Here is a 27338-nt window from a genome sequence, read left to right as displayed (position 1 = left end):
ATAAAACCCATAATTATATGAAACTTGAATTAAAATGATTTTATTTCTCCATATATTGGCTGTAGATTTCCATGGGAACTGTTACAAATATTTTACACCAAAAACACAGGCGCATACAAGCGTACTGTTTATGAACAGGGTGACAAAAGGAGCTGACGCCTTGTCATGTAAGTTCTATCAGCATTTACACGTCCACACCCAGCACATCAAACATGAGCTGTGGCAACAGAGCCTGGTCCTGGAGGAGGGCCAGTATTGTCCCATTACATTGTCATCAAGAACTAGCTGTGAAAACTTTAAATACAGCCGTGCTCACTGCATTACCCCATCAACTTTTCCTGACACTGGCCAAGCAACCGTGGAATCCAGTCAATCCGATCATCTGACTGAACTGTACCTGACCTCATTCCTCAATGTAGTCAAGCAGCAAGCAGCATTAGATATATGGCAATGCTCTGCGAGGGTGCAAAGCACAGCACAGTCATGTTATGTTTTCAAACACTACAAATAGATACTTACCCTCGAAATCCTCTGGCCTGGTGAGGTCGATGACCCTGTGACCAATCTTCCCATCCTCGCCTAGTTTGCCCAGGTGATGGCCCAGGTTATCATAATGAGACCTCTCCTGCAAAAATGACAGAAAATTTATGTTCAGATACTACAGCTTCCTGTCTACAGATATTTAGTGGTTTATCTTTATGCACCACATTGCAAACTAAAATGTGTTATTAAGAAAATTGTATTCATTTAGGTATAACTCAACATGAAATTGACATGCTCCAAGTTGTTTAAATTAGAGCAGTCTGGGAAATTGTGTCTTTTCCCACAATGGTACAATGACCATAACATTAAATAATAAATTTAATAAATGTAGCAAATTACTACTACTACTACAAATTGTTTTTATTCCTTAATTATTATTCTTATAATTATTTAATTCAATTATTTTATGTGTAATATATATCCATTTTATTTGTATTATATACAAATTTCTATTTTTACTTAAATGCAATGGATTATTAAAAAACTACATTTATAGTACTTACATTAATTTCTTCACATTTCACTTTTAATTGCATTTTCTTAAATTACAATTCAAAAATTTAAAAGGCACTCTGAATTCAATTCTGAATGGCACATGACCCTGTTGGACACACATGCTCTTCGCATGCATTTTGACAGGCCCAAGTCAAGTCATCTTTATCACAGCTGTAGTCTCTTACTGTCTTCATCTGCAGGGACTTGTACCGATAAGAGTCTGGAACACTCTTCTAAAAAGGATTTAGAAACAAACACACAAAGATCCTGAGCACACAATGCAGCCTGGGACCTCCAGTGAAATATTCATCTTATTTTTTTTTCTTTTCCGCTCTCTAATCTTTGCAGTACATACCCCTGTCTCTGCTGCCCTGAGCTCCCTGTCTATCATTTATTCAAGGCTCATGCTAGGAGGAACATGCCGTGTTTTCCCTTTTGTCGTGTTGCTTTCTGTTCAGATTAAACTTGGCATCATGTCGCACTTGATGCACAATAAACCCCTGTCATTCCTCGCCCGTGCGACAATATTAAATGTCATGTCCGTGTGCATTTACAGAATAAAATAACAGCTTTTGGGGGGCCCTCCTGAATGGTTGCAGCACATTAGACTTAATGTATTATGCAGAGGAAGAGGGCCGACCGCTGCTCGGGCCCATTGTTAAATGACCTAGTTCTGCCGTGAGTGCAGCAGGGCATTAGTGGAGGCCCGTCTCGCTCTCTCTAAAGACTCAAGGAGGAGATGGACACTTTGACTCGGCATGATACAAGTAATCTCTCCCCCCTCCGAACAGGGCAGGAAGATGCTAAAAGCAAAGCGAGTTACGGTGAGTCGGCCCCAGAGCGTTTGTTCTTCTCCCAGGGTGTGCGTTCAATCTCAGGCAAAAGGTGTGCTTGAATTGTCTTTTCTTTAGAGAATGCCTATCACACACAGTTTGAACAGACACTCGGGCGGCCTCCCAACACAATGCTAACAGCTCCCCTGCCACAGACGCAGACACAGATACCAACGTACACATTAATCTTTCAGCCACGCTGCTTTGGCCGTTTTGCTCGTTTGTTTGTTTTCTGTTCTTTTTGCCACTGGGGAACCCGTGGAGCGAGGAAGCTCTTCACACGGCAAAAGATTATCACTCCGGCTCAACTTGTCAATAGCTCATGACAATAGTGGATTACTTGGGATGATTCTGTGCTTATTGCTGTTGTCACTTGAAACAGACTTTATTATCACTGAGGGGCAAATTCACTAAACAGTTCAGGCACGTTTGTGTGAGGTATTTCAGCATAAAAACCTGCATTCACTAAGCATCTGCAATCAGGTTTAAACTTAACTAGCCTTGTAAATATTTAAATGCAGTAAATGTCATTCTTTTCAGCACAAACATGCCTTTTTATTTGTCAATTAGGCCCATTATAGAATATTTTAATTCTTTTTTCATATGGAAATATACACTGCTGTTTAAAAGTTTGGGGTCTGCATAATTTGCTGTCAAAATTGATTCATTAAAAAAAAAAAGTCAGAATTATTTTTTATTTGCCTACTTGCCCAAAAAAATAAATCCAAGTATCTATTACCGACTTTTTTTCTGAAAACTATTACTATTACTCAAAAAACACAGCACAAGCATCAGAAGGACAGAAAGAAGAGCTGTACAGAAAGAGTACCGCAATTTCCCAACACCATGCTTGATGGAACAATCATTATTTATGGCCATCTGAGTGATTCTGATGTACAATTAACCACTACCTGCTTATGGCCTGTCATTAAGAGCTGCCTGTCTTGACTCTGCCTTGCTTATTTAAGTGTTTTCTAATTATGACATATGTAGCAGTTCCCGCTGGGCTCAGGCGGCTTTGTAAAGATAAGTTGGAGTGCTAGGCTCGGTGTGCCACGCTCCGTGTGAAGCCTCCTACACTGCTGTATTCATCACAAGACCGCATTATTGCACTTAATGAAAGAGGCGCAGCACCCAATGACAAATTGACTGATGTGCGATTAGTCGCACGAGCGATGGCCGATGCGCCGTGGACTGTCCACTGGGGAAGGGCCCAACAACTGCAGAGTGTGTGCGTGCGTGTGTGTGTGGGGGGGGGGGGGGGGTTATAAATGACTTGCTTGTGTCGTCCCCTCCTTCCCACACTGTTAGCTCTCTCTGATCAATCGACTCCTTTTATAAAGTCATGATCATTAAACATCAGTTTGGGAACAAGGGGCATCAATCACTGATTTCATTAAAAACGCTTTAGGCGCTAAACTCTCATTTTCCAGAACAATAATTAAAGAATGAGCCAGACGGGAGCTATTGTACGTGAAAACAAGATTAGACACTTCAGTGTCTCGGGTCTAACTTAATGGAGTGAGGTAGAGAGTTCATTCATGCCTAGGAAGTGCTGATATCCACACAAGACAGTGACGCTGTTTACAGAGCACATTAGGGAGTCTGTAATTGAGAAAGTGTATATGAACATAAAATGCGACGTGCACACCTTCAAACATCGCACAATGAATTTCCATTAAATTTAATATACTATGTTTTATATACTTATTGGCTGTAACTTGCGTAATTTATATCATAGCATTATCGAGAGAAATAATTTATATGCATAACATCAGGCTTTTTGTTTGAAGACTCGAAAAAGAAATCGGTCTACAGCGCCTTTACTACTGTCTGCATCAAGTGCTGTGATAAATCAATGGCATTTTTATTATTTTATGGTGTCATTAAATTTTTACTGATCACTTTACCACAGAAGAGCAGTAAAGGGTGTGTACCATCCTGAAAAAGGACCATCCAGTCAGGCAAATGCTCACCAGCAGATCTCAGTGACCATTGTGCTATAAAGGATATTTATAATGTGCATTACGGCAGTGAGATGGCAGGAGCTCAGAGTCTCCGCAAGTACAGAGAGAAGGAGAAAGGGAAAGGGCGGTCAGGGGAACGAAAAACGGAAACAATGCAAAAAAGAAAAGATGTCATGGTACACGTTGTGCCCCTCCCATGCTAACCACGACCTCTCTGGCACACGGCTGGCCCTTCCCTCAGATGAGTTCAGCATGCAGCCCTTCATTCCCACATCTAAAATTATAACCACACAGTCCTAAACTGAAGTGGAAAAAGACACCCACAATAATCTCCCCTCTACTATCCTTTTTTTCCCCTCCATCCTCAAATTCGGTTACAGAATGCATTTTGTTTCGACGGAGGAGGGTTGCATGTTGAAGTAATAACACAGAAGGGCCGATGGCAAGGCTAGTGGAACTTCTGAACATCTGGAGGGGAGCCAGAGCGAGGAGCCCATGTCAGCGCAGCGGAGAGGGCTTTAATCAGGCCGGCCGCAGAACATGTGCCTGAGGACTGCAGCGCTGGCCGCAGATTTTGTGTATTTCGGGCAGGAGCGCATTGTGCTGGTGTCTACCCTGTACTTACGCATCACACTGCCATAGAGTGACGCTTTTCCTCTGGTAAAAATAGCCCGGCTTCAGCCATATGACCTTGAATTGTTCCAGCCGGGTCCAGATAACGCCAATTGTAAGGCACCCAAAGACCGGCCTTTATTGACTTAGTAATCTGCCTTTACTGTCGCCCTGGTGCACACGGCTAATATCATAACCTAGTAAAAAGTGTTCTGTCAGTTCCACACCTGGCTGAGAGATCTTAGTGATAGAGCAAATAAAGGGAGGCTTTGAAAGCCTATTACAATGAGTTCTGACTGTGTGGATACGTGGTGTGTGTTGCTTCAGCCGTCTTTATTGAGAGTAAAGCCCAGCAGCAACGTCTATTTCGCCCCTCATCTGCTTTCAATTCCCGCAGTAACCAATCACAATGTTATTTATAATTGTGCAGCTTTCCAGTAGTTGGTAGTTTTGAAATGTTTAGTCTAAAGCACATGCAGTTGTGCGCCGAGCCCAGAGTTCCTTTCATGCGGTCGCTCGGTTTTTATACTCGAGCAGTAGTCTATGCTTGTAGGCTCCTAGAGCGGGTGCTGGCAGACCCGCATTACCTACATTTCACTGCTGGTTATACGCTGTATAATTGTGTATGTGACAAATAAAAAAATCTTGAATCAGAGCGCGGCTGAGGCTGTGACCTCCCTCCACTAGTGGGCATCAATCCTTGATATATAGTGGTGTGAAAAAGTGTTGGCCCCCTTCCTGATTTTTTATTTTTTTGCATGTTTGTCACGCTTTAATGTTTCAGATCATCAAACAAATTTAAATATTAATCAAAGATAACACAAGTAAACACACCATGCAGTTTTTGAATGAAGTTTTTTATTATGAAGGGAAAACAAAATCCAAACCCACATGGCCCTGTGTGAAAAAGCGCTTGCCCCCTAAACCTAATAACTGGTTGGGCCACCCTTAGCAGCAACAACTGCAATCAAGCGTTTGCGATAACTTGCAGTGAGTCTGTTACAGCGCTGTGGAGGAATTTTGGCCCACTCATCTTGGCAGAATTGTTGTAATTCAGCCACATTGGAGGGTTTTTGAGCATGAACCGCCTTTTTAAGGTCATGTCACAGCATCTCAATAGGATTCAGGTCAGGACTTTGACTAGGCCACTCCAAAGTCTTCATTTAGTTTTTCTTCAGCCATTCAGAGGTGGATTTGCTGGTGTGTTTTGGATCATTGTCCTGCTGCAGAACCCAAGTTCGCTTCAGCTTGAGGTCACGAACAGATGGCCTTGTCCTTCAGGATTTTTTGGTAGACAGCTGAATTCATGGTTCCATTTATCACAGCAAGTCTTCCAGGTCCTGAAGCAGCAAAACAGCCCCAGACCATGACACTACCACCATATTTTACTGTTGGTATGATGTTCTTTTTCTGAAATGCTGTGTTACTTTTACGCCAGATGTAATGGGACACACACCTTCCAAAAAGTTCAACTTTTGTCTCGTCAGTCCACAGAGTATTTTCCCAAAAGTCTTGGGGATCATCAAGATGTTTTCTGGCAAAACTGAGACAAGCCTTTATGTTCTTTTTGCTCAGCAGCGGTTTTCGTCTTGGAACTCTGCCATGCAGGCCATTTTTACCCAGTCTCTTTCTTATGGTGGAGTCATGAACACTGACCTTAACTGAGGCAAGTGAGGCCTGCAGTTCTTTAGATGTTGTTGTGGGGTCTTTTGTGACCTCTTGGATGAGTCGTCGCTGCGCTCTTGGGGTAATTTTGGTCGGCCGGCCACTCCTGGGAAGGTTCACCACTGTTCCATGTTTTTGCCATTTGTGGATAATGGCTCTCACTGTGGTTTGCTGGAGTCCCAAAGCTTTAGAAATGGCTTTATAACCTTTTCCAGACTGATAGATCTCAATTACTTTCTTTCTCATTTGTTCCTGAATTTCTTTGGATCTCAACATGATGTGTAGCTTTTGAGGATCTTTTGGTCTACTTCACTTTGTCAGGCAGGTCCTATTTAAGTGATTTCTTGATTGCGAACAGGTGTGGCAGTAATCAGGCCTGGGTGTGGCTAGAGAAACTGAACTCAGGTGTGATAAAATACAGTTATGATTTAATTGAGGGGGGGGGGGGGGGAGGAATTTGTTTTCCCCTCAAAAACCCTTCATTTAAAAACTGCATGTTGTGTTTACTTGTGTTATTTCTGATTAATATTTAAATTAGTTTGATGATCTGAAACATTAAAGTGTGACAAACATGCAAAAAAAAAAAAATCAGGAAGGGGGCCAACACTTTTTCACACCACTGTATATATTTTTTTTACCTTGCAGAAACACTTTATCTGAAAACATTGACATGAGAGAACTCTGATATTTCCGTATAGACTTTTTTTCCTAAACATCCCAGATGAAACCAAAACCATGTTAAACCGACAACTCGCTCGCTTACAAAACTGAGAAATGTACCCACAACATCTGACCTTTTGACATCACGGGGGAAATGAAGCATTTTATCCGTGTCCATCCCTCGGCTATAAAAGAAACTCTACAGCGCGGTTTTTCTATCCTGCTGCATTGAGATCATCAGATCTGGATTTTTTAATGGGTTTTCTTCTTTAAATGACCCTGAACTGTTCACTAGGTCCTCAAGGATCTGTTAAGCAGGACCTTGCTTTTTCTGCTCTTATCATGCAATATATTTACAATAATGGACACTCTGAAATCGGATGATCTGGGAGACAGAGGGTTCTTTATGCACCTGTTCGGAGGAGTTCTGTCCCAATATGGTGGCACATAAATGACCCATTGTAGCCTATTCTTTATGCTGGCTTTGTTGCGGGGTATCTGCCGTAAGCAGAGCCTCGCAGGTCTGGAGTATAAGGCCTTGTTGCATTTTTGAATGAGTGCCCTGTTTTGGCCCTTTGTGTGATTTTATGCAACCACAGTGTAAAATCAGCTGAGCTTCAGTCATGTCTTACCTAAGGGAGAAAAAACGGAAGAGTAAGTGCATGCTGTTGTTTTAGAACTAGCCCGAGATGTGCGCCCAACCTCACAAATTGCCGAAAAAGGTGCTATCTATATAGCCAAACAAATGGAACAAAGAATTAATGTAAGCAATACTCAACAATGGCACTCGCTGGCTATGGGCAGTGCTTGAGTTCAGAATATAATAAAATTTTGGACGGCCAAAGCCATGTGTATGGCAGGATTTACTTTGCGGCCAAAAATAACCTATGCTGGCAATTTCCAAGACAGCAGCAGAAAAAGGGGTACAAAATTGCTTCCAGGGCTGCAGACCAGACAAGATTATACCCCAAGTCTTTGTAAATGGAAGCGTGAATAGGCCCCTAACACTCACACGCGGGGAGGGAACGAGAGCAAACATTGGCTTCGGGTCTAAAAGTAGGGGGTGAGAATTTCGAGGAGAGTGAGCAAAGCTCCATTTAAATGTTTGTGGCCCTGTGCTCTGGGATTTGAGAAAAGTGAATATTCCACTCATCAATAATGTAGGTGAGAGGAGGGGGCAGGGAGGCCAGCGGATGCTCAATAGGTTAATACAGTGGCCTTTCACCCTTTGATTCCAGTTTGGTAAGTGTCAGCACCAGAATATATTTTATCTCCTCGCCAGGCCCCATCGGACGGCAACATCTGTCGAAAAATAGGTTATTAGCAAGGGCGAAATATCTGAAATCAAAATCTGGGCTCTTTCCAGAGTGGAACCATATCATTAGGTTGCTTGTGAAATTCAATTTGAAAATGTAAAATCAAACAAAGTAGTTCAAAACTAGTGCATAAAACAGATCAAGAAATGTACAATTCAGTGCTTTCCAGGGGGGAAAAAAGTATAATAAATAATAAAACAGAATAATTGTCCTCAGCAGACAATAATACTTCTAATAAATATTTGAAAAAAAAAGCAAATTGTTGGAGGTCCCATAAAAGCTTTCTTTTACTGACGGGACATCAAAGGGGAAGAAAGACAAATAAAAAACAAGCAAGCAAACGCTAAAACATGAATATTTTACACATGCACCTAAAAGACAGGAGACTCAAGGAGACGGCTCTTCCATCTCAGAGAGAGAGAGAAATGGCTCTGTGCAAGAGAAAAAGGGATGCAGGTCATTCCATTGTGTTCTATGGACACACTTTGTATTAAAAGATGAATTGATCCATCTGTAAGCAGCACTTAGCCTCACTCTTCAGCTCAGTCGTTACACTGGGATAAATCAATATTTAATATCCCCCACCAACAGCCCCAGTAGATGATTTTAACCTCTCCTTAATCCCATTTATGTTACCTTTCCAGAATCTTCCACGTAAGCTTTCACTATGATAAACTTCCAAACAGCAGACTGGAAGGCAGTTATTAAAGGGCGTTCAGTATTTATGTCAGGTGAGGCGATGTGCTGAAATATTAATATTCTGAAAATGACCAAAGTGAAAGCTTTTATCTAGAACACTTAGAGGCCTTTTTTCGTCCGTCAGGCGCGAGCAGCAGGCACGGGCCAACTGTCTGACTGCTGGCAGCTCTGGGTGATATACAGCGGGTGGTTCATTACCGTTTTGCACATGGCTGTAGTAGGTCTTCCCATGACATGTAAAGTGTCCCCTCAGAAACATATGGCTAGAGGGCAAGACTGTGGCCTTAACTTTGTAACTGTACCAATGAACTATTCTAGGATGACATGAAACAGTTAGGCCTGTCAATTAATGATTAATAATAATAATAATACAAAATACAAGATATTAATCATGTCCCCAACCTATACGTTAACTATGCAAGATGAGCGAATGTGTGCTTGTGTTCAAAAACAATTAGATAGATTTTTTCAAAGGTTAAAAAATACTAAATTAAAAATAATTAAAGGTGAGATGAAAAAAAACTAACTGAAGGATAAAGCCAATAATGTCCGTTTGTAACAACAAGAGTTAAAATAATTAAACTACTATTCAAATATTGCAGACAAAACGGTCCCTAATCTCAAGAAAACTTAATAAAAACAACAAAATTAAAATGAACTAAAATGAAACGTATTAACTTCAAACCACTTATTTTTTATTTGCCAAAGTAATGTTGTCTGAAAATTATTGCTTTATTAGCAAATACTGATTCCGTAAATCAGAATATAATGTAATTCATTTGATTTCAGTTTTCAATCAGTCCTTCAGACAAAACTGAAAAATACTGAGGAATATTCTTCATAGAATAATGAATGTCTGCTCAGTCTCATTCATTTGAACTTCAGAGAGATATGGAACATATGATGAGGAAAATACAGCTTCTGTTTAGCCTCTGGTTGTTTGTGACATCAATACATCTGTTTGGCTTAGAAACAGACTGAGGTGAAGCTGTCTTTATGATATCATCAGATGCAGACAGGCTTCTGAGCGAGACTACAGTACAAAAGAGGCCTGCCATTTTCTTACATCGTATTTTAAGGTCATAAACTTACATTCTCCGATAGGGAAGCAACTGAAAATTCAGAAGAAAAAAAAAAGCCATAAAGAAAGAAAAAGTCTTTGTAAATGATACTTCAAAAAACGAGGGAGTCTTTGTGATGTGCTCTGTAACCTATAGCAACAATGATAACCCAAACATACCAGTCATATTTTCACACTGATAGAGCACCTAATTATTATTTGTCATTCACTCCTCTGCCCAGAATTACCTTGCCCTTACATCAAAGACCTTTAGGGAAAACACATTTAGCAACAAGCTTAATGTCTTTTTCTCTTGGGGGGGTGGGGGATGGGAGCGGGGGGGGGGGGGGGGGGTGTTGAGAAACAGAACTGATTTCCTCCCCAAAAACACACACAAAGCTCACCTGAGCAGATATGCCCAAATAACCATGTGAAAAAGCAGGGCCTTACAATCGTGTGAAGACAAAACCCAAGCCAGACAAAAGAGGAGGAGAAAAATATCATTAAGCTCGGCCTGCTGAGAACAATGCAGCTGTAGGTGTGCACTGCCTGTTGACAAACGTGCCTTTTCAGCCATTGTCGGAGCAACATTCATGTCATGTAGCGGCATATTCTCGCATTTGACTGACCATGAGCTAACCCCAGAACAATTTTGGGAGGTAGAGAGGGAAAGAGAGGATGAGTTGAGGCTGGTGAAGGTAAAATAGAGAAAAAAGGGAGGGAGGGAGACAGCCACAGGTGATGGCTGCATGTTCACATACCGCATCCACTTCCAAAGAACACGAACAAAGAGTGTGAAATCTCAAAAGAATTGCACGTAATGCACTGGCTTAGGTGATATCTCAGTTTATAATGGCTTAGAGTTGGGCATTGTGTTTGAGAAAACAGGATTATGACCCCCATAACACCTTCCTGAGCAGTAAAGAGGTATTGTAAATTGCTGTGAGAAGCAGCAATAATATAAAAACGCGATCTCTGCCTTTATTGAGGACACGCTGGGGTTTCATAGTTTCCTCCCATGCCACCCACATCGGGGCACATCTTTCGCCCTGACTTCTAAGTTGATTGAAAAATAGTCCCTCTACTTTTTTACATATACATTGACCTACTTTAAGATGCTGGTTAAAAGTAATCAGGTGCTGAAAAATTAATGAGCCTCCACTCCCAGTTCCTGCCTGCGTCTCACAGCCAACTGGCAATATGGCATCAATCAGATGGTAGTGGTGTCTGTTTTTCTGCTCCTTGATTGACTCATTGATTGAAGATATTTTTAAAAGGAATCCCTGAGAGAATGCTTGCTCCCGGTACAAAGTGGGCCTGTCCCACACCAGGGGCTGAAGAGGGCTGCCTGTTTGCTTTAATTGGGCAGAGACATCACAGTTTGAACCCGCACAGGCCAAGCACCAGAGGACCGTGATGGTCCTATAGTCACTCACAAATGCAAACACACACACACTTATCCACCATCTACCCTGCCAATGTCAATCAAAGGCACTCCTCTGGACGTGCTTCAAAGACCTTGATTGGTTTTAAAGATCATGTCTGAAAAAACACTGTGGGCTCAAGTCCTTGAGTTTTGGCTGTTGTTGTGCCCTCAGGCGAAAGGGGCAGGAACAAGAGTGGGTTGTGTTGGTTATATTACTTCTGCAATGGAATCTGGTATTGATTACAAATTGCATGAATAAAATTGGGTTTTGAGGTCATCTCATCACTTTGACAACTCGCATGCACAAATGATTTTGTTCTATTTTGACATCTGAAAATCAAATGATCTATTAATGACTATAATCGACTAGTTAAGTTGTCAAACTTGTAAATTACATTTTCTAATTGCTTTTAATTTATTTATTTATACAGTGTACTAATTTTGTGCATTTTTGGCAAGGATTTCTTTGCACAATGATATTTTATTATATTTTGGGATTATATTTTATAATTTTTGTGCGTGTGTGTGTGTGTATACAGTATATGTATATGTATATATATATATATATATATATATATATACACACATATATATTTATATATATTTTGTATTTCTATATCTGAAAGGTTTGACAAGAAAACTTAAAAAAAAACTGCAAGACTCTTAAAAAAAATAAATTTAAAACTAAAATTAAATACAATTTTAATAATTTTTTAATGAAAGAAAAAAGTTATAGCCCGATTTGAGCACCTGATTCCAAAATCCAATTTCCCTGTAGTACCCCAACACTTTTTACAGGAGTCAAACACACTCACCTTATCCACCCTGCAGTTGTTCAGCCCCATGCTGGTGAGGGCGGACAGCTTGGCCTCCATTCCCTGCTGATGATGCTGAAGCTGCTCTCTCTGAATCTGCTCCCTCATCTTTCTCGCTTCCTGGATGGCCTTCATCACTGCATCCTGATCTCCAAACAGCGCTGTTGAGTTCAGGCTGGACAGAATGTCTGAAGAGACAAATCACTAGTGTTCACATACAAATACACATATGCTTAGGGCCATATTGTGAAACACAATATAGGAGGTCTTGTGAATACAGTCTGCATGTGTGCACGGTAACTGTGGCCGACTCCATGTGTGGGGGGAGCAGGAAACTAAGGGAGCAATCTCAGTGTGTGCCGCTTTTCTGTAATTAGTGGATCAAAGTGAGGTGAGGCGGGATGGCAGTTAAATCTCGGAAATAGTAGAAAAACAAACACCAAGCCTGTGTTCAAAGCCCAACTCCAAGAGGAGGAGGGAAATGAGCACTGCTCAGCAACACAGTGTCGTTTTAATGAAAGACTGTTTTTAGTAACTGTTAGTAGCAGCTTCCAAAAAAAAAAAAAAATCTTAATATGAGAGATGAACTACAAGCTTTGAAAACAAATATCCAGCAACGCCATCCGTTACTCTTTACTGTGTTAAAATGGTGGGGTCTAAAAGAGATTATGAGTTGGGAGTGTGTCAAGTTCACTCTCTAATTCTAAACTACAAAGAATCAGAAATATACAATTAGTCTCTCAGCGGTGAGGATGTTAATAATTATAAAAGATTTCACAACTCAGAACTCTAAAAGCAGACAAAATCTGCAGTTTTACCCAGAGACGAGCCACGGCCCATTCCTCCGATGGGGCTAGGGATGCCTCCGCTCTTGGACAGGCTGTTCGGGCTGCTCTTGTTGCCTGGGAAGAATATCTGTGTCGGGGATGTGGGGGATTTGATGGACTCAGCTGTCTTGGGCCGGGCGGAGAGGTTGAGAGGCTGTGTTCCCTCCTCCTGTACATAAAAGACACAAAGCTTCTGTTAAAACAGGGATGCCCTATAGAGAGATGCTTTCCACCTTACATAAAAGACAATGCACCAGAGGCTATTACTGCAGACTAATTAGTCCGACTCCTCCAAGACATGGGTTCTGTATTCATAGCCAGGCTCTGTGCCATGCTGTAGCTCCTCCGTGCAGTGAGAGCCAGGCTTTGTTCGGGTTAATTAAAACCCTCTCTGTCTGAGCACACATCTTTATCTTCTCACCTGCTCTCATGCCCGAGAGAAACGGTTAACAGCTAATACATCCTGTTTCTAACAAATGCAATCAGACCAGAGAGCTTGTTGCTGTCGTATTACAATTAAGTGTGTGTGTTCTAATGTCTTTGTGTGGTGACCAAATGTGGTCCCTTTGGGAAATTTAAAAAAAAAATTATTTTATCGTTTTGAAATAATTTTATTCACCAAGGATGGATCAAATTGATCAAAAGTAACAGTATGTATTTTTGAATGAATCCTTAAAAAAGTATCATGGTTTCCACAAAAATATTTAACTGTTTTAAACATTGATAATAAGAAGAAATGTTTCTTGAGCACCAAACCAGCATATTAAATTAATTTCTGAAGGATCACATGACACCGAAGACAGCAGCAATTTCTGCTGAATTCACAGGAATACATTTAATTTTAAAATAGATTAAAATTAATTTGTATTACATTTCAATTGTATTACTATTTCACAAAATCACTGTTTTACTGTATTTTGTATAAAAAGAGACTTCTTCCAAAAAAAATTAAAAATCTTACCCAGCCCAAAGTAGAGAGCTTGATGAGTAAAACAATGTAAAATTTGTGTCAAAACTGCATCATCAATCCAGAACTTTAAAAACGCATCTCATCATGTTAAAGCATCTCGTGTAGACTAGAAAAAGAGGTAACACTTTAGAATACTGTTTCTGACTTACTGCATAACTAATAAGGAATTATTGAAGAACTAACAGGTAATGAATGATTCATTAACACTTAGCGCACTACTGTTAACTACTAAGGAAGATGTGTTAACTAATCAGTATGTAATACAATTTTATGATTGTGTTAAGTAACAGTTAGCTAAACAATAACTAATGTATTCTGTCACACCTCCTGAAGAACTACTATTAATTATCTACTAGTTAAGGTTCAATAAAAATAATTATGAAGTAACTACTAATGAACAAATATACGCAAATAGTCACTATAATAAACAAATCAAGTACTTGAGCAAAAGTACAGATACCCAATAAAATATTACTCCAGTAAAATTATAAGTAGGCCTATTAATTTTTAAAAATACTTGAGTAAAAGGACACTATAGTACCAACTTTGTTACAGTCCACTACTACTATTATTAGCCTATAATGGAAATGAAATATGCATTTTGTTTGCTGCACACCCAAAAGAACTCATTACTATAATTGTACATAACGAGGGGTGAGAACCAGAAGGGCGTAAGTGACATTTTGGGTGAAATGGATATATTTAATATATATACACACACTGGCAAAAGTATACTGTCATCCATGAGTATACAAATTTTTATTATAAACGATTGAAATCAGTGCACAAAGTCAGATCAACCTATGGTAAGTTTTTGTTTTGGCCCTCCTGTAAAGTTAGTGAAATGCCACTTAAGCCTTTCTGGTTCTCACCCCTTATGTTTTTGCCTGTATGGTAAATAATTTCCTTGTTCTGTAGGAAATCTGCTTCGGAAAGGAACCGCAACTCAACTGTCTTGCCATAACTATCCAACTTACTACAGATACAGTACACTCTGTAAAATGGTGGTTTGTTAATTAATCAATTAATTTATTTATTTATTTTCAGAAACACTGGGATGAAGCTGTTGGGTCATATTTGTTTTTTAGTCTTAGGTAGTTTTTGTGTTGTGTTAATGCCTAGTTAACGGCAGTTTCCCTGAGCCCAGCTCCCGTATAAGTAATTAATTCCTTATTAATTACTAGAGGTTTCGCTATATTTTCACTTTAGAATAGGCCTACTCTTGCAGGTTCAAAATAAGTCCTGCATAATTATTTGATAATTATTTATTAATTACTAATGGGCTCCCTATGTTTTCACTTTAGAATACTGTTTCAGGTTCTAAGTAATTCTTGCGGAATTATCTAATAATCCTTTATTAATTACTAAAGGGTTACCTGTATTTTCACTCTCCCTCAGTCCTTGCCTTACATACAGAAATTGAATTAATAGTAATATGGTATATGCTGAGGAGGCACACATACAGTACTTTATATAAAATATAAAAACTACGGTAAGTTATTGCATGGCACTGGAGAGGTGGTGGGGTTCCTATCGGATGCTGATTTCTTACAAAACAAACTCAAAACAATTCACTATACAGGCAAAACCTCTGTAAAATTTATTGCATTTATTAATATTGCATTTTCATACTGCTACTACTGCTAATAACATTTATATGAAAGGGTCACAACTCAATGTAATTGTGTATGACTGTTCATTAGTAGTTACTTCATAATTATTTTTATTGAACCTTAACTAGTAGATAATTAATAGTAGTTCTTCAGGAGGTGTGACAGAATACATTAGTTATTGTTTAGCTAACTGTTACTTAACACAATCATAAAATTGTATTACATACTGATTAGTTAACACATCTTCCTTAGTAGTTAACAGTAGTGCGCTAAGTGTTAATGAATCATTACCTTTTAGTTCTTCAGTAATTCCTTATTAGTTATGCAGTAAGTAAGAAACAGTATTCTAAAGTGTTACCGAAAAAGATTTCACTGGCAGTGTTGTACTGTCCAAACAGATGGGCCACATACAGAGACTGCCCCCAGCTCTTTACAAATCTGACTGCCAATGACAGTTTGTTGTTCAATTACGCTTCAACTAGACAACCAAACAGACTGCTAGCTAATTAAGCACAGTGTATCTACATATGGAGTTAACGGGGCAAAAATCACGTAATATCTTTGATCAATATTAACAGTGTTTCTCATACAACACATGTTGGCTACATAAACTGAAGTAGAGTGCCTAAAAATGCCCGTCCGACTCTGAATTTTGGCTCAGCGTAATTGCCAATGATCTTACCGTATGCTCTGAGATGTTGATATGTGGCGGCTCTCTCCAAGGGCAGAGCTCCAAAAGCCCTGGAGGAGCAGCTTAGCTGAGCGACTGAAGAGGATTAGGGGCGCTACGCACACACTACTGTTCGCCTCAATGATTTACCCCCGTTCTATTGTGATATTAAACTAAACTTTTCCAAATGTGCAAGAGTTTTAGGTTACAGCCGCAGCACAAAAAAGCAAAACGATGATGTATATCAGTGAAGACTGATGGAAAAGTGCTATATGCTGCGAGTGTTGATCTTATAAAAGAAACAAAAGACAGTCATCACATCATTGTAGCCTCATCAATATATTTATATTATGTGCCTCTGATGTCATTGCCTTAGTCTGGTCCAAGTTAAATGTAACGCGCGGGAAAACGTGGGCCAGTCTCTGTCATGAGAAACCATGTGTTCCAAAAATTGCTCTCCAGGAGAAGGGAGAGCCATAGCAACCCTGTCCACAGAGTTCTGCTTGAGAGAGCGGGTGCCTTGTAAAAGCAGCACAGATTGATGGGCTCGGAGCGAGAGGAGAACCGGCGGCGGGCGCTTGCTGCTGCTACCTACCACAGCTGATTTAGTGAACAAGGAAGTGGAGAAGACTAGGTCAAGTACCACTCCAGTCGCACCAGACCGGGCCGGGATCGTACCTTGACTTGAGCCAGGGGGGTTGAGGCCCTCTTTTCATTCTTCAAGCCAGACGGGGAGATCGGCCCAGTAGAATTGGGGGGCTGGGGCAGCGGAGGCATCTTGGCTCCTGGAGAGACCTGCATGCTGGCCAGCTGGGCGGCGTAGAGTTGCTGTAAGGAGGGAGACAACCCACAAGGCGTTAACATCCAAAGCCAGACACCATTCAAAGCCTTTATTCTCTCTTTTCTTCTCTCCCTCGCATTGCTTTTTCCCTTTCCATCCCGGCATAGAAGCTCCATCAAAGGTCTAACTGTGTATCAAAGCCTGGATCCAGGGAGAGACAGCAGCCCCAAAAAACCACACAGCAATGGCACGCATACAAGAGACTTGGAGCCACTCATCTTTCCACTCATCACGCAAAATTTGCAGACTGAAGCCTAGCTGCTTCTGAGATCTGATTTCCTTCCCCTCGCTCCCTCTAGTAAGCCCCTTTGACTTTAATTGGCACCTTTTCCTGTCGCTACGCAGACACCTGAACTTCCCCCTTCAATGGCGCAATGCATGTTCCCCCAAAGTTACACAAACTGAAGGTAGTTGAGCTTCAATTACGTACTCTATCAAAGACATTCATTAAGACAGGAAGCCTGACAAAGAGAATTCACATTATTTTCTCTGGCTCACGGTCAACACGCTCGCTAACATCAGCAACCTTCCAGTGGTACGCATTCAGCATGCTGAAGTGCTGCGTGTCAATCACTTATCAGAACTGAGTGGAGAAAGTGTGGGGGAGAGGTTTAGATTTCAGCTCTGAGACTGACTGACTGTCATAACCTATTGAGAATTATTTTTATTTCAACAGATTGCTAATACCCACACACCATGCAGACAAAATAAAAAATAAAAGGTAACAATTGCAAAAGCAGTGTTAGATCAAAAGGAACAATTAAATAGAAAATTCTGGGTTAGAATGTCAAATTGTACAACACTGTATATCGACATTTGTTTTAGCGCGTTGTATTATTCACAGACGCTTAAAACAATCACACTTCCTTTCAGCGCTCTAGTGAGAAGACAGATGTATGCATGGCTGCTTTCCCTCAGGCAAATATTGATTAGCAAGCAGATAAATGCTTATATTGTCTTTTGTCTCTTACATTAAATAAGAGGAATCACACCAGGCCACGGGACATAAATGTTAAAATTGGCTAAAATCAGCTCTGAAAACATTTGAAAGTGCATGAAACAAAGACTTGAAACAGAGATTGGAGACAGTAGAGATCTGTATAATCTAACATGAACTGAACGACTATTTAAAGTGTATTCAAGGACAGGGTTATTCGAATAAAGCGGAAATAAAACATAAATATTCAAACAAAAAAACTTAAATTAAATTATAAATGCTGCCTTTGCAACTATTTGAAATATGGTTAAGTTAAAGCTCTATATTTACTAACTGGAAATAAAAACTAAAAATGACAAAACCACAAAATGACAAAATTTGTACAAATTAAAGCTAACACAAAATATAAAAAAAACCTGATAATGCTATGTAAATATTAAATAATACTAAAATTACACTGTTCTAGCTGTGTTAGGATTTCATGTGCATTACACACAGCTCCACTTTTTATTTTGATGGTGATTGAAGTAACATCAGATATATATATATATATATATTTTTTTTTTTTTATGTATATACTCAGTGAAAATAGAAGAATAGTAGGGCTGTAACGTCCCAGTCGATTAGTCGATTAATTGGTCGATACGGTCTGGTTCGACCAAAAATCTGATTGGTCGATTTTTTGCCGCGCTCATTTCATCAGTTTGGCCGCGCTCATTTCATCAGGTGGAAAGCACTAATTGCTAATGGGGGTGTTTCAGAGCACCCCTGTTTCACAGGTAACAGTCTGTTTTCAGAACACCCCCATTGTTTACACTTTTTTTGGATTAGCCCAACCCACTGGAGAAGAGAGACAGATAAGTAGGCTTTAGAAGGTTTGATGCTGAATATTATTTATTTAATAATAAGCTAGTGTCAATAAAACAAGAAGCTGTCTCCTTCCAAAGAACCAGTGTTAATTTCGTTAACGAAGAGGACGACGAAAAATATTCGTTAACGAACCTTTTTTCTGTGACTAAGACGAGAAGTTGACGAGATAAAATTAATATCTGATGATAAAAACTATGACGAAATGTATGCGCGTCTTCGTTAACGAGACGAGACGGGACTAAAATGTTATTTGAGGACTACCGGACATTCAAAATACATCCTATAGGCTAAGTTGACTGTCTTGTCTTTTAAAATGTGCGTCCCTGTCACTGGATCGCAATCAGATGAGGGGCGTTTGTATATCTCACAGTATGGCAGCCGCAGTGGGCGGATACGCTACCAAAACGCAAACTAGCGATCTGAAACAATGGCCTCAGCAACTGAATGGTTATAGGGATAGGGTGACCAGACATCCCGTTTTTCCCAGGAGTCACAATTCGTTGTTGATTAACTTAAAGTTAGTGAAGGCGCGATAGGCGGAATCACTCTGATAGAAGTGCTCCACTTTCTCAGTTCTCACACAGCGCGCGATCAGTTCTCAGTTCTCACAATATTGCGCAATTGCGCTGTGCCCACTGTTTGTGTTAGTTTTGAGCCTAAGATGCTTTATTTTTCAGTTATGCACTTTATTTGGTTTCTGCTCTTGTTTGTTTAATAAATATTCTTTTTTTATTAAAGTGGACGCGCCTTTTGTGTTTATTAAGAGTAAAAGCTTTAAGTCTATTCGTGTCAGCCGCGAAGCTGAGCTCTTATCTTCAGCCTCGCTCTGTGCGAGCTATAGTGTCTGACAGTTATACTTATAACATATGACAAAAATAATTTTCTAAATTATGTTGCACATTCCTCAAAAGTTCTTGTGATATCACTAGTTGACAACATGGTACTGTTTTCAGAAATCACAGGCTATGATATTGCGCAGGTGCACGTGATGCACCGCTGTCAGAGACGACAGACTCGTGTGTCAGACTCATTTCAGTGCAAAATAATTAGGTCAAAAACGATTTAATATACTGCAAATAGCCTATTAGTTTTTTATGTTTATTTATAATTAATTTAGGCAGACAACAAGGCTACCAAGTACTGAGCACAGTGCGTATCTAATTAATGTAACGTATGTTTTTTTTTTTTCTCCACAACGTCATTTTTAGTCGATTTTTAGTCGAAAGTTTCAGGACTTCAGTCGACCAAGATTTTCTTTGGTTGATTACAGCCCTAAAGAATAGTCAGTAAAAATACAGCCCAATGTCCCATGGTAGTATGAAAGAGTTCAGAAAATAATTCTGTCATAAGTATCAGTGAAAAATATCACCCTTTAATGAATCAGACGGAGCGGTAGTATATTTTGCTCACTTTATGATTTTACATACATAAGCCAAACCCAAAACTACAATGCCAACATTTAAGCCAATTTTTTTCAGGTCTCCCCTAAAAATAGCGGCCCAGTGCTATTATTCATATGTTTTTACAGCCTCAGTCGTTGTATTTTCAACCCAAAAAAAGCAATAGTTTTTTTTTTTATGCGTATGTACCCGAACGTGTTTGCCCTCTCTCTGCTCTCATTTCCTTTCCTTACTGGGTTACATAAGGACTCCATTTGTCTGAAATGGAAAAAGTGGCACCAGCATTTGTGGCCTGCCCCACCTCAGCCACTCACATAGAAAAACCTGAGCCCAGACAAAGCGCTTTGTGTCTACATGTATCAGGAGATATAAACACTAAAATGCTCTCCGGTACCAAAGTTAAACGCTTGCACATTAGTGCCGCACAAAAGGGTCATTCTTCTGCGGGAGACCTGGGGCAAGCGCCGGCACACGGATAGCGGAAATGGCAGGCTGATTAGGTTCACACAGTGATAGTGCAGCTCGCAGCCTGGTAAACAGAAAGCCTTTGTCTCGCAAAGCAAAAAACACAATTGCTATTCTTTTTTTCTCTATAGGTAGTAAGTGAACGTATGTGTGAGTTTGTGTGCTTGCGAACAAGAAGGAAGCCCTTGGCCCAGTCTGCTGGACAGATGTTTGTTAATAGCGCTGCTGCTGCTGATGTGGATGGGCAGAGGGACTCTGACCTTGCGTGGGAAGAACTTTATTCTTCCGGAAAAAGAGCGTAATTGGCTTTTGCTTCAAATTAAAGCCAGTGAGACTGCCTTTTGTGAGGCCTGATTAACGGGTCAAAGCCACAGGGTTACGAGTAAAGCGGACCGCTAGAAAGACACAACAATAAATACTAATGGAGAAGTGTGACACATAGCAAGCTTCTTATTGCCAAGGGCAGGAAAGGAGAGGATGCTTGCAAATGTGTCACATCGAGCTGTGCACAGTGCGGCTTGTGTACTAAGGTCATGTGTTTTGATGCTGAAAGGTGTGAAAATAGACAAAAGGAGACAGAGAGAGATGTGCTGATGTGGTGGGAGTCTGTCTGAAGGGCATGCAATGCAGGGCTCCACTGGGCCTCCTCTGCCTCTCCTCAAGCCATACTGCAGGGTCTCCACAGCAGACAGGGCCAACGCTAATGAGGGTCATGCTGAAAGTCAATGGCTGAATAGGGAGTGGGGCAGCCGGGACAAGCTGGCTCCATGCCCCCTGCCCCACAAAACTAAAAGACTGAGCATGGTCAATCTTATCATTCTTCAATCTGAGTTAACAATTGTCTATTAATGCTTTAAATCTAGCTATAATATTTAAGCTTCTACTTTTTCTGTTTCACAAATAAGCAGTGAAAGATAACATATTCACAAGGATTTTCATGAGCATTGTCTTCTCAGGAATACTCATATAAAACAAGCATTTCAACTCTAATCAATATTTCATGTGCATTTGGGCCATACCATCTGTTGTAGAAGTTTTTGTTCATACACAAAGCTCTCTCAATTATAACAATATTTGCAAAAAAGAATGTTTGGGCATCTCAAATTGATACTTTCTACTGGCACACATAAATGTTTTTGAGACCTTTACTCAGTACTGTGAAAAAATTAAATATAAACTTAAAAATCATATATAAATACATATATAAAACCTCTAAAATATGAATAATAAATATAAAATATATAAATGATAAATATAAATAGTAATTAATATTAAAAATATAAATAATAAATATAAAATCTTTATATAACATTTTCCGTACATCCATCAAATATAATGTAAAGTAATTATTGGTTACTGGTTTTGATACTTTAAAAGAGGAACAAAAGATGAGTGCCTCAACTGCTACCTAACTCAACACACACACACTCAAAACACACATGTGCTGTAACACCAACAGACATACAAGTGGTGTATAAGCAGCAATCTGACACAGTGGAGAGCTATTACAGTGTGTACTGAAGCTGCTGGCTCTGAGGAAATGGAAGCTGATGGAGACAGAACACTAGTGGTGCTGGAGAGAAAGAGAGAGGCCGAAAGCGAGCTAAAGAAAAAGAGAGGCAGAGATGTTGAGCTGCTCTCAGCATGTGGTTTCAGAAAGGCCTGCAGAGAAAAGGCCTGATCCACCCCAGTGACTCAGGTAATACCTTTGTCCACTTGAGCATTAAATGACTCGCTGCTATACAGCTTACTTAGAGAGAGAGGGGCTCGAGAAATGGGGCTTTTCAATTCGCTCGCCCGCAGTCCTCATACTTCGAGCGATACACGCACACACACGCATACCAGACTAATGTCTCCCGCCTCCCTCTCTTGCACACATGAGCCAAGCCCATCTCACAGTCCGTGGATCCCAAATGAGTGGGGTCCGGCCCAAGGTCAGGCGGTTAGCCTCTGATGATTAAAAGCAACCTCTCTGGAGGTAGAAGAGGTTAAATGAGAGGGCCCAGCAATTCTGCCTGCAACAACAGTATTTGCAGATCATCCAGATTACCCAAAACTTTCAAACCACGCTGTTGGATGCATCAGCACTCAGGGATACTTTGCATTCAAGTGTCTCGGAGAGCCAATTCAGTGCTCCACCTCTGTGTAAAGGTATGTAAACGCTCAGGATAAACTGTTTATAAATTAAAAAGGCACGGTTAAGGAAGGTTATGCTTTTTTTCAGTCAAACAGCATTCAGCGACACAGCGTTTTACACTGTAAAAATGGATGTTATAATCAGAGCTGGGAGTCCGAGTCTGACCTGGATTGTATCCAATCACAACTTTTTCAATACTCAATTATCCTATACACAAAGTTAAAAAAATGTTTGGAGATCTGGTGCTCAGGAAACATTTCTTATTTACGTCAATGTTGCGTTGTTTCACAGAAACCATGATGCGCTTTTTTCAGGATTCTTTTGAAAAGGAAGTTACTGCCACTTTTGAGCAGTTTAATATGAACGTGCTCAATAAAAGTATCAATTTCTTTAAAAATAAACAAAAAGGTTTGGGGTCTGTTTGCTTTTTCAATGGTAATAAACTTCACCTTTATGGTTCACAGTGCTCACAGTGTGTATATTTTCTGAATTTTTCTCTGGAATGAGACCACAAACTGAAATGGCTCATGAAACACTAGATTTGAGCACATATGACGGGCAAATAGGCATCATGTGAGAAAAAAAACAACTTGAGTCTCTTGTTTGTTCTTAAAGCGAGGGGCCGACTGCTCTCTGGCAGATGTTGTGTAATACAGTGGCAGATTTAGCCAATTTTAGTGCTTCTAGCTATAATGGTGCATGACTGTCTCTCCAACTTATCCGCACAGGCCCCAGTCTGAGCTCACTGAAACGTGCCCATGAGGCCCAAAAAACCCCACTGATACATTATCATACGTCAACACATAAGCACACTATACACACTAAATTGCATACACTAAGGCTCTTGTGTTTGTGCATCCTCCTCAGCTCTCTGTATGGGCACAGCTGAGTGGTAGCATGGGGAGAGGACTGCGTTACTGCCACATGGCCGACTCTGCCATTTCAGTAGCATTGGGGCGCCCGCGCCCGTTTGCCACAAGGCTTGTCCAGGCTCATTGCCCAAGGCAGGCGGGCTGACCCAGGCTGGCCCAGATGTCAGAAAGGGAAGCAGGGGTGCGCTAGTGTGCTGCGCCAATGCTTTCCAGTATGGCCAGACATCTGTCCCATCTGCTGGCGCCCAACCTGCTCCCTCGCTCATTTGTCCCTTCCCCCATCTCAACCCATCCACCTCATTTTTTCCTTCTATTTCCCTACATAGCTTCACTAACTTGAAGGGTAGGATGTATCCTACGCATTTCTGCTATACAAGCCTACGCTAATAACCCTGTGCTGTTATCAACCCAGGTGGTCATTCTAAGCTACATGGTCCGCATCTCTTGCTATCTGTTTACTTGCCTCTCTGTTTCACGATTCCATCCATCCAGATGTCCACCTATCCCTCCCATTAGAGGCTCTGCCCTGTGCTCATACCGCCTCTCGTCTTCTGGCTATCTCTCCGGAGTCTGTCTCGCACAGCACGCACCACTCCTTTCCCCTCTCCTTCCTTCTCTCCTCCTCAATCACACCAGCAGCTGTTCGCTCTCATTTCTGCAGCTCATAGTCAAAAGTGTTCCACTTGTTAGCTGTGGCAGAAAGCCCTGCTCCCTCCACACATCCGGAATGCAGAGACATGAGCATCCAAACAAAAGATAACACAGTATTTCCTCTCTTTCCTCATCCCCAGCAGAAGTTTTGGAGAAGCTTAAGTGTGTTAGCAGTAATAATAGCATGAAATAAAGCACCTTTAACTTGAGAAATGCTATATAAATGTAACCCTCATGTTCTGTTTGGGGTCTCTGAGACCCCAGAACCATTTAATAGATGTTACTTAAAATTGTAGCATCAGGTGATATAATTAAAATGAATAAAAACTTGATATTAGCAAAACCTTGATAACACACCTACTGTAACACCTAAAATGTGCATTAAACACATTTATATAAATTTTGACCCTTATTTTGACCCTTTTGATTTATATAAATAGAAACAAGAAATTACTTTATTATTTTTTTAATTATTAAATTAAACATTTATAAATTAATAAAGAAGGTTATATATAAACACAGTAAATTAATTTTGCATGAAGTTTAAAACTGTGACAGAGTTGTTCAGTTAAAAGAAAGAGATAAAGTGAGATTGAAGAATAAGTGAAAAAATTAGGAAATAAAGAAAGGAGTAAAAAAAAAACAGTAAAAGAGAGAGCAGGACAGAGACCAGCAGGTCCTATTTGTGTTCTCTCCCTCTATTATATGCCACAGGGAAGACCCAGATGTTCAGCTTTATCCCATGATGCTTTATTTTAGGACTTCTTAAACCCAAAAGACTGCTTCCAATGATAAAAAACAGGCCTCTCACAAGTTGACTTGAGATTTATATAGAGCTCTTGGCAAAACAATATATCAAGGACAGAATGGCTTTAAGGAAATTGTTTTCCTCTAAGCAATTGATGTAAGGTGATCTTGTACGCTGGCAAATTAAATGCCAATTCAAGCAGACAAAAAATAAAATCGAATTCTTTTGTAGAATTAGGATAATTCCTTTTAGACTGTCTGGCCATACGGCTACAATCCGACACAATTTCCGCCTGGAGGTGAGAGGTGTCACTTCTAATAGGGAAGCAACGCCGGGGGATGGAGCCATTGTTTGGAGGCCGTGCCCAGCTCATCCTGAACCCTGAGAGGGTCTTAATGAAGAGAGGCACGCGGTCTGGGGAATAGTTTGAGCGGCTTTTCTCTGGTGACTTGCAGACGAGGACCAATCTGTCAGGGACGCATTGAGCGAAATTACTCGCTGCGTTGGGACATGCGGTGACAAGCCGGTCGAGGGAAATGTATTGACAAGCAAATTACGCCCTCAGATCGCCTGGCCGCTTTCATTTCCACTCCCCGGGACCTGAGGCCTTTTGTTAGCCTGCGGATGGGCCTGGGTGACGGGGAAGAGACAGGACAGAGACAGAAAGAGAGAGAGAGACATTCCACAGCCAACCCACTTACTGTTATGACACGGTAAAATTGTGAGCGGTAACACCGGCAACATTAAGACTGGCAGAGCGGCCGTCCCTCTTCCTGCATGACCGAGCACAGCATTGTGGGAATTAATTCCTTTCCAATCAGAGCATTTTTTAAGGTTCATATATTTCCCCAGTCTAAACTGAGCAAATTAGGGAAAATGATACCTTGCCAGAACTGCTGACAAGTGAAGATATTCTAATTAGACAGATGCACCCAGCCAGTGGCACGGGGTGGGTGGGTCCACTGGCACAGGAAGTGGGGATCTCATAGGTGAGGTCACTCCCACCGAGCAGATCAGTGATGCATAAGCGGCAAGAGCTCAGTGATACTGCCATTACAGATAATCACCCAGACACAGCAGACAAATCCATACATACCTCTCATTAACACTGACCCAGCACTGGCCCTCATTTATCTGATATATTTAGAAAGATCCGCTTCCTTTGATTTAAGACAGGAATTCAAAGCTTGTTATTTCTGTTCAAAAAAGGAAGAGAGACAAAAGCGGCCCCGACTGCATGCTAGCACGTGCTAGCTACTGTACAAATCGGTCCGCATCTCCCTTTCTCACTTAATTACAACCTCGTCATTTTCTTTCAAAAGAATGTTTTGCCTGCACTTTTGTCCTCAGAGTGAACTTTTGCGTGAAACTTCTCTGTTTTAGCCAGACAGACAAAACGCGAGCGAGATTCATCTGCTCTATCTCCGTCCTGATAATTTTTAATCATCTTCCGCATTATGATAGCAGCTCAGTTGCAGCGGAAAGGGTATGTTTGACTAGCCGGGCTTTCTTAGACTGAAGGGTACGGAGAGTAAATATCAATCTGCTCGGCTAAATCCGCAGCAGACAGACAAACTTCAATTAATGGGAATGCAACTCATTTGTGTTTACTGTATTTTCCAAAGGTCAGCCAAGTCATGGACTCGGAGGCTTGCTCTCAGCCCATTCCCAGGGTTAAATCTATTATCACAATGAATGGCTGAGAGGTCTCGGTGCCTCCTGATATATGACTATCCCAGACTCGAGCTGACCCATCAGAAACGCTATTAATAGACTGGACGGGCCCTGGTTACACCACCGCAGCTTACTCCTAAGGGAGGAGGGAAGACGTGCTTGCGCGTATGGATACAAATGTTTTTCAATCCCTTTTTGCATCACGAGCTCGCTCCCTGTTTAGCTCGTTCTTACAAGTGCATGCATATTCTACACACGCTCTTTAACATGAATAGATGCATTCCACACCTTCAACACAGATAATTGTTCTCCCCAAAGTCGCATGCTATAGCAAAGGCCTTTCCAGCTCCAGCTGCAAGCATTGTTCCAACTTGCCAAGGCTCATTAATGCTGAGAGCGATAAGCTCCGAAGGACAAATTGTGCACATGTATCAGCAAGAAGAAAAGGTACGAAACGCTCTCCTATCCTCTCTCCCCCGCATGTCCTCCTCCCTCCGCTCTCAGCTTTGTTTTGTAACATTCCCAGCTATCAGAGAGCTTAATGTCTAATTGCTATCAACCGCTTACCACTG

General features: G+C 40.8%; 1 protein-coding gene across 10 annotated transcripts in view; it reads right to left on the bottom strand.

The window, feature by feature from the left end:
- Positions 1–27338, bottom strand: part of LOC306884472 (transcription factor SOX-6-like) — a 157786-nt gene that overhangs the window by 11349 nt on the left and 119099 nt on the right. For all 10 annotated transcript variants that reach the window (XM_079440360.1, XM_079440356.1, XM_079440361.1 and 7 more), the window contains 4 exons: positions 16850–16999; positions 12910–13087; positions 12092–12279; positions 520–625 (listed from right to left, as the gene is read on the bottom strand). In XM_079440360.1, the coding sequence (XP_079296486.1) occupies positions 520–625; positions 12092–12279; positions 12910–13087; positions 16850–16999 (622 nt within the window). The remainder of the gene's footprint in view (positions 1–519; positions 626–12091; positions 12280–12909; positions 13088–16849; positions 17000–27338) is intronic.

The sequence above is a fragment of the Barbus barbus genome, assembly GCF_936440315.1.
Source record: "Barbus barbus genome assembly, chromosome: 1".
Classification (NCBI taxonomy): Eukaryota; Metazoa; Chordata; class Actinopteri; order Cypriniformes; family Cyprinidae; genus Barbus; species Barbus barbus.
Note: the sequence above shows the minus strand (reverse complement) of the source record. Positions and strands in the feature narration are given on the sequence as shown.